The 7,595-nt window shown below is 44.6% G+C and overlaps 1 protein-coding gene across 1 annotated transcript in view; it reads right to left on the minus strand.

The window, feature by feature from the left end:
* The window catches only part of RALGAPB (Ral GTPase activating protein, beta subunit (non-catalytic)), a 52,064-nt gene extending 44,948 nt beyond the window's left edge, over window positions 1-7,116 (minus strand). The window contains exons 1-4 of the mRNA XM_009076146.1: window positions 6,934-7,116; window positions 6,111-6,313; window positions 1,974-2,137; window positions 1,193-1,379 (exon numbers count right to left, since the gene is read on the minus strand). Of these exons, the coding sequence (XP_009074394.1) occupies window positions 1,193-1,379; window positions 1,974-2,137; window positions 6,111-6,313; window positions 6,934-7,116 (737 nt within the window). The remainder of the gene's footprint in view (window positions 1-1,192; window positions 1,380-1,973; window positions 2,138-6,110; window positions 6,314-6,933) is intronic.
* Between the last annotated feature and the right edge of the window lie 479 nt (window positions 7,117-7,595).

Consider the following 7,595-nt stretch of genomic DNA (forward strand, 5'->3'; position numbering starts at 1 on the left):
TAGGAAAAGGGTCAGGAGCACAAGGAGCAGCTGATGGAGCTGGGGGAGCTCAGTCTGGAGAAAAGGAGACTCAGGGAGACCTTCTGCTCTCTACAACTCCCTGCCAGGAGGCGCAGCCAGCTGGGGTGGGGTTTGGGCTCCCAGGGAACAAGTGACAAGAGCAGATAAAATTACCTCAAGTTGTGCCAGGAGAGATTTTTTTCCCCCTAATATCTAGGATGTTAGGGAAAATTTCTTAATGGAAAAGGCTGCCAGGCATTGGCACAGGCCACCCAGGGCAGTAGTGGAATCACCAGAAGGCATTTAAAAGACATGTGGCTGTGGCACTTGGGGATATGGTTGGCTTGGCAGTGCTGGGGGACAGATAAAATTACCTCAAGTTGTGCCAGGAGAGATTTTTTTCCCCCTAATATCTAGGATGTTAGGGAAAATTTCTTAATGGAAAAGGCTGCCAGGCATTGGCACAGGCCACCCAGGGCAGTAGTGGAATCACCAGAAGGCATTTAAAAGACATGTGGCTGTGGCACTTGGGGATATGGTTGGCTTGGCAGTGCTGGGGGAACAATTGGACTCAACAGTCTTGGAGGGCTTTTCCAACCTAAACTGTTCCATGATTCCACAATCCTCACTGCTCCCACGCCCAGCACGGCTTGGTACAACCCTCGTCCCATACTTTCTAGAGCAGATGCTGCTCAGAGGAGAGCCTGGGGCCTGCCTCTGGCCTGTCACATCCCAGCACCAGGCAGCTGCAACACAGCTTCAGCTCCACAGGGCAGGAGAAAGAGTCCAAGAGTCCCCCCAAATCCAGCAGCACACAGCAGTAATGAGCACCTAATAATTTTGATGGCGACTGCCACTAAACACACACACTACAACGCTACACTAATATTCATGAGTCATTTGTCAGGGCACATGATGAAGAGACACAGTGATGGAGACTAAAACACACACACTGCACAGCGCTAAATATCAGAGGTGCTGAGCTTACACAACCACAGAGACTATGCAGCTCTGATCTTCACCTGCAGAACAAAACCATGCATGCAGTGCAAGGATACTAGCAACACCTCTCACTCATTGCTCACTTTCAGATTGCTGCACATGCCACAAATAAGCAACACCAATGAAAAAAAAGTATGTTTAACCATGATCATCCCTGTCCACGTGTTTATTTCCACAGCATTTCTCCTACCTGGATGTAAGGGCACAGATGACCTTGCTCCACTGCTCAACCACTGCAGGGTGATGTCTCCAGTTGGCCACCATCTCTTTGGCAGTTTTCCAGTATGGGGGTGTCGGGAAGCACCGCGTGCAAGCGAGTAACCACACCTCAAACAGCACCCCAATTAACTTCTCAGCCAGGTTCTCAGCAATGCCACCTTGTAACATGAACAAAGCAAGCCTCCAATCAGTATTCCAACGAAAGAACTTCAAATACCTCCACAAGGAGCTTTAAGTGCAAAAAGATTAAGCTCATGTTTTCATCATTTTTGTTTCAGAGTTATTCCTGATTGCATCCTATAGCCAATCAGCCTTTCTGCAAGACCAAACACAATACATAAAGCTCAACCACAGGTGTCACTAAGGGACACTGGGAATTCACCAGTCCTAGGCAGCTATTGCACTCTCTCTCTATTGAAGTTTTTGTTTTAAACAGGTAACACTGACACTATTATTTTGCAGTAGGCAGGTGAACAGACACAACAACATTGTCTGAAACCATTCGCCATGAGCTGCTCCTGTAAAGTCATCCTTCTGCAAAAATACTTGGAGGAAAACTCAGCTCCAAATCCTTCAAGGCTTTTCTGGCAATGTTTTATTTTGCAGTAGTGTATCAGAATTAGGAGTGAGTTCCTCTGCTTTGGTGGCTACTGAGAGCTTTTAACAGGTTTCCCCCACCCCACTGGCAGCTCAGCATCAAGCAGAGCCAAAGGTTTTTCCAGTAACTGAACCCAATGAAGTTGAACATGAACCTTGCACAGTTGGAGCTGCCAGAAGAGTGTCATTGATCTGAAGAAGAAATAATAACAAAACCTCCCAGGTTTCTCTTGCCATAATTGTGGATTCATGAGCCAGTTTCTGGACAGCTTTCAAAACCTGCAAGCACAGCCTGATCTGGCTGGATCCTGGGTCTGGCCTGCAAGAGAGGAAAACAATGCTGGAGAAACAGAGTTATGAAGTGATGCATACAATAACCTGAACTTTGAGCAATTACAAGAGGAAACATTACTGAACAAGAGTTAACTACAGGAGCCAATGTACCTCTATTCCCCCTCACTGTGTCTCTGGGCACCCTAACTCTGCCTTAACAAGCAGGAGATGGACTGTAACTTTCTGCTCACTGCCACAGAGTGAGCACAACCCATCATCCCACAGGAATTTATCTTGGGCCAAACAATGAGAACCACTTGAGACATCACAGATTGTTACATACATAATTCAGAAGTCGCAAAACCTGGGGAATGTATTATTGGCAAACCAATTTAAATTCTTCCTAGTTCTCCTCTTGCTTCCAAATCAACTTCATTCCTTCCTCCTTTTGTCTGATTTTCCTATTTAATGACCCCCTTCTAAATATTTCTCTGCGAATCCAAGAAATTGGGGTTAAGAAAGGAAGAAAGGAAATGATTTGCTATTATCAAGGTTTTCCCTGTAGTAATAACTAGATCCACACTGGCATTGCTGAGTCACTCAACACCAAGTGCTGCAGAAGCAGCACAAAGCAGTCACCTCTTCCCATCAGTTCATCTGGACAAGGCAGAACAGGTACAAAATAGTAACATGACACATTCTGGACAGTATCTGAGGACACTGGTAAACAAATCTGAGGAAGCCTAGTAAGTTTAAAGCGTGACAGAGGAGATTACACACTAGAGAGTGCAAAATATGCATGACATATTTTAACCTAAGCACCACTGCCTCATCCCTCCTACCACATACTGAAGGGATGACAGAAAAAAAAACATAGAAGTGTTACCTTCCACTGGACTACCAAGTAGTATTATCAGATTCCTAACCAACACTTTCAGTGTGGTATAACCCAACCCACAAGTCATATTGTGAACATGCTGATCCATTAAACACTTTCAGCTCTTATCTTCATAGAGCAAACGTTGTATTACAGTAGTGGAAACAAGATTACAAAGAGACAAGATAAGTCTAATGCAAAATTTCAGACTACCAGCCACAGATCAGGGTTTCAGTGGGTTGCTTCATGCTAAAGTCGCTGCAGAACAACAAACTCTGGGACAAGGAAGCCCTGCCCTGCTTACAGCACTGGGTTTTCCCAGAGCAACAATAGAGCAGATGCTTTAAATCAAAAAATACCCTTAGTCTAGATAGACTTGAAGCTGCCAAGCCTGTTTCAAGACTTGTTTCCCTAATAAATCAGGGAATTTGGAATAAAAGCAGGCTTACATGTAGGAGCTCCATATGCAAGATGACTAATGGGGTATTTCTGAGCTAATCTTGTAAAGGCAACTCGCAGTCCCCATTCATCTGCGAGTCCCTCCTGCAGCCCAATGCTTTGCTTGCACCATTCCTAGGCCTTTAGATGTCTCGAGTTCTACAGAACTTGGGCTTCTGGCCACACTCCTTTGCAACAAGAACAGCTCTCATGGTTTCATAGGAGAAGCAGAAGTTATCACAAAGGAGTGTCTACTATACTTGGATGGTCACATGCTCCATGGTCTCTCAAGCAGTTCCAGATGTTTCTGTTGCACAGAGCACCCTGGTATCTGCACCTCAATCTCCTGGGAAGGCAAGACAAGGGGAGAGAGTTCTCATATTTCCTTTCTGTGCTTCCAACAGTGCTTGTAGCAGTGAAACTTTATCTGCCAGCAGTAACAACCACTACTGCTTAACTCATCTTCAAGACTTCCTGAATATCCTTGTGTTGCTAGACATGGAAAGCCCAGGGGTCCCCTGGGGACTGCTCAAGTATGTCAACGAAGTGTTTGTTTCATGGGGGGACAGGTCAGTGCTGGAGGGAAGGTGCAAGCTCCCTCTCTCTAGTCACTCCAGCAGATAGAGGAAAGGCAACTCGACTCACTCAGCTTTCCCAGTTCTTATTTTCCAGCACCACACTATTTCAAGGCTGAGCAGCCACACTAGAATGACCTATGAACCTGCTCTGTATCGGTATACACAGGCTCCAGAGATGCTATTCACACTGAAATGCTCACTTCAGGCTGCTGCACTTCACACCTCAGCTGTACATCTAACTCAGGCTCTAAGCCCTTCACCACAGCTCTGGGTCACCACTTCTAAGGCAGCCAAACCAACAGCTAACTCATCTCCAGGGCACCAGGACAAGGAAGGAAGCTATTTTAACCACAGCCCTCCACAGAACATACTTATCATAAAGGCTTAGTATTTTCAACAGAAGAACAGGAGCTTTTACCTGGAGACAGTTCAATGCAGGCTGCTACAAGAGCTCCTGGGTAAGTATTCTACAGGAGCACATCAGCACCAGCAACCTGAATCCACTGGGTAAACCCAGAAATTATTCTCTTCCCCACCACAGGCACTTAAGACTGAGCCTTTGCTCTTGCTCAAGCAAGGTGTGCACAGCTCTGTTCTGCATTTCATTTCCAGTACAAAAACTCCTCCGGAGTTGCTGGAGTGGATTCTGAACACAGCTCCCTGGAGGTCACAACTTAAAAGTTCTTGTTCTTGAGAACAGAGCAGAGACTTGAACATCAAGTGCTGACAGCAGTAGCCATGAAAAATCAGTGTTTCAGACACAACTCAGAGGCTTTTGAAAGAAAAACTATAGAGAAGTTATACTGGGGGGGAATGTTTAAAATAATGATTTTTCAGCCATTCCTGTCTCTAGATGTTAATTATTTCATTCAACAGCCATCACATGCAGTCTACTACCCTGCACCAAGCTCACCAAGCTCCAACAATGAATTTAGGAGAGAAGGGTGAAGCAGCAGCTTGTGTCAACAGCATGCAAAAAACTGGACTACTGAGCTGCCTGCTACCAGTGCCCCTGGTGTGAGAGCAGGCAAGGGATCACACAAACAACTGTTTCATGGACTAGTGAAGAATTCCTTCCATACTGTGCCAAGGGAATATAAAGGATCCCAGACAGCAGACTGCATTCTCTATGTATTAAAGCTCTGAGCCAGCCTCCTGCAGCTGTCTAACCCAGAAACATGCTTTCCTCAGGCTTGTGCCCTGACCATCCTTTACTGGGAATTAAAATCACTGCAAGTTAAGAGCAACAAGGGTAGGTGGTAGACTTTGAAGGAATCAATAAATAGCAATGAACTCCTCATCCAAATCTGCATAAGCTATTACTCAAAGTCCTTTATTCACAGCCTTCAGGTAAGGTGAAGTAAACCAAGCATAGCAGAGCCCTTCGAAGGCCACTCACAGAGATATGCTATTAATACTGATGAAAGCAGAAGATCTGATACTTACAGACATACTAAACATTGATCTGAAGGTAAGTACTTTTCCACTGGGTGCTACTAAATACTCCTTTCACTTATCTAATGCTTATGTTGGACAGCAGCAGGTAAACTTGTCATAAACTATAAACAAGGTACGATGTTCGAGCACTTTGTCCAAGCCCTAGAAACATGTGCATCTCAACATCATCACCCCAGGATGTCAGGCAGCAAGCACTCCTCCATGGGATTCTTTCAAAACTCCCAGTGAAGGACAGTCAGCACAACCATGCCCATTTCACAGGCAGCAAGATGCAGGCCCAAAGCAGTCATTTACTGCAAGATGCTCCAGCACATCAGAAATGTGGTCGAGTCTTGAATCAGCAAATGCTGGACTGGCATGATCTGCTCTTAGTCATCTCAGTTTCATACAGTACAAAGTGCTGCTCCTCAGCACCCTCCAGTCACTAAACAGAGTTCTTAGGACAGTAAACATTCAGGTTGATGAACCATCTGTGATTCTAATTACCTGAACACAGCAGCAACAACTCAATTTGCTATTGAAAATTACAAAACAGGTTTGGAGAAACACCTTCCTCCTAACCTTGCAGCAGTAGGAGTCTCCATGTCTCATGAGGCCTCTGACAGGTTACCTGCTGACTACAGCTTGGAACTCCTCGGCCTCCCGAGCATCCCAGCCCCAACACTCACCTCGGTACAAAGAGATTTTGGAGATGTTTGAGAATGCTTTGAACATAAAGGTTTGGTTCCTTAATAACAGGTAAAGGAATGGAGTCCTTAGGTAACACAAGGGCCATAATCCAGTCTGTATACACATCCACACAGTATTTCACAGTATCGCCGTCCAGAGGGAGGGTCAGACCGTAACAAACCACCTCCATAGTCCATTTTACCTGCCAAGCACAAAGCAAAACTGATTAAAAATTAACACGTAAATAACGTACAGAGCACACTGGTTCGAACTCAACAAAGTAACAGCACTTATGTGGTACGTATGGGCAACTCTGCTTAACATATCCTGCAAGAAAACGCTGAACAACTAACTCCTATGTCATGACATTATGAAGAACAGGAATAAAACACTCTTAAATCCTGAATCTCTCTAGTCTAACCTGCAGAGAGAAGTCTTCAGAACACATCAGAGAGCTGCTGATGAAAGATTTCCAAATTCTAGTAAATATTTTTCCAATACAAAGATTTTATTTTAGCAGTCACATACTATTGCTTCAAAACGGAAGGTAATTAGAAAGGTTCTGTGCTAACTGCTCAATTCCTCGGGTTTGCTTTGGCAGTTTTTGGTTGGTTTTCTCTAACCTGATTTTCTTGGTACAGTACCTCAGACAAACACTTACTATCCAGTCATGAAGGACACTTGCTATGAACTAGCTGTTAATAGGAGCCCTATGTAGCTTACTAACCTAAAATGTAACACACTTCATAAAACTTGGACTGCTAAAGAGAGGAAAACAAAAGAAGCTAGAGAAAACCATGAAGCTGCAACTCTAGCACTTACTTCTTTGTCTGTTTTTAGCAAACTCTCATTTCCAACAGATGATGCAATTAAAGCCTGTCCAAGAGGACGCACCACTGCGTTCGCCACTTCCCTCCCCACGTTTTCAGGATAGCTGTGAAGTACACTGGTATTCCCCTGATCATTTTGAATGACGAGATGCAAGGATCTCCACTCTGAGTACATAGTGCCTCTATGCTACAATCCAAACAACACCTGCAGGGTAAGGAAGAGAAAAAGACATCATTAGTGGACAAGCTAGCAAAACTGAGACTGTGTGTCACATACAGACCCTCGAAAATTCACGATGCACGTGTCCATGTCATACATTTGAGGAGCTGGAAGGGATTCCAACAGCTGTTCTTCAACATAAGTGCATTTTTAATACAGCAGAGAGCTTCATTACAGAGATTACAGCAAGTTTCAGTGAGGGACTATTAGCCCATTTGAGACACTTAAACTTGAGAAGTCACTTCAACTCACACTGCTGCTGGCCCCACCTTAGCAGGGAAGATGTTCTCACTGACACATCACCTTCAGCTAAGCAGAAAATAGTTCTACAAGTATTTTGCTCATAGAAGCCATGGCTGCAATTCACCCCTTGTTCCCTTTTGCAGCTCAATAGTAGTTAAAAATAGACACCAGGAAACTTTCAGGGAAACCTT

Source organism: Acanthisitta chloris, unplaced genomic scaffold (genome assembly GCF_000695815.1).
Source record: "Acanthisitta chloris isolate BGI_N310 unplaced genomic scaffold, ASM69581v1 scaffold8296, whole genome shotgun sequence".
In the NCBI taxonomy this organism is placed as follows: domain Eukaryota; kingdom Metazoa; phylum Chordata; class Aves; order Passeriformes; family Acanthisittidae; genus Acanthisitta; species Acanthisitta chloris.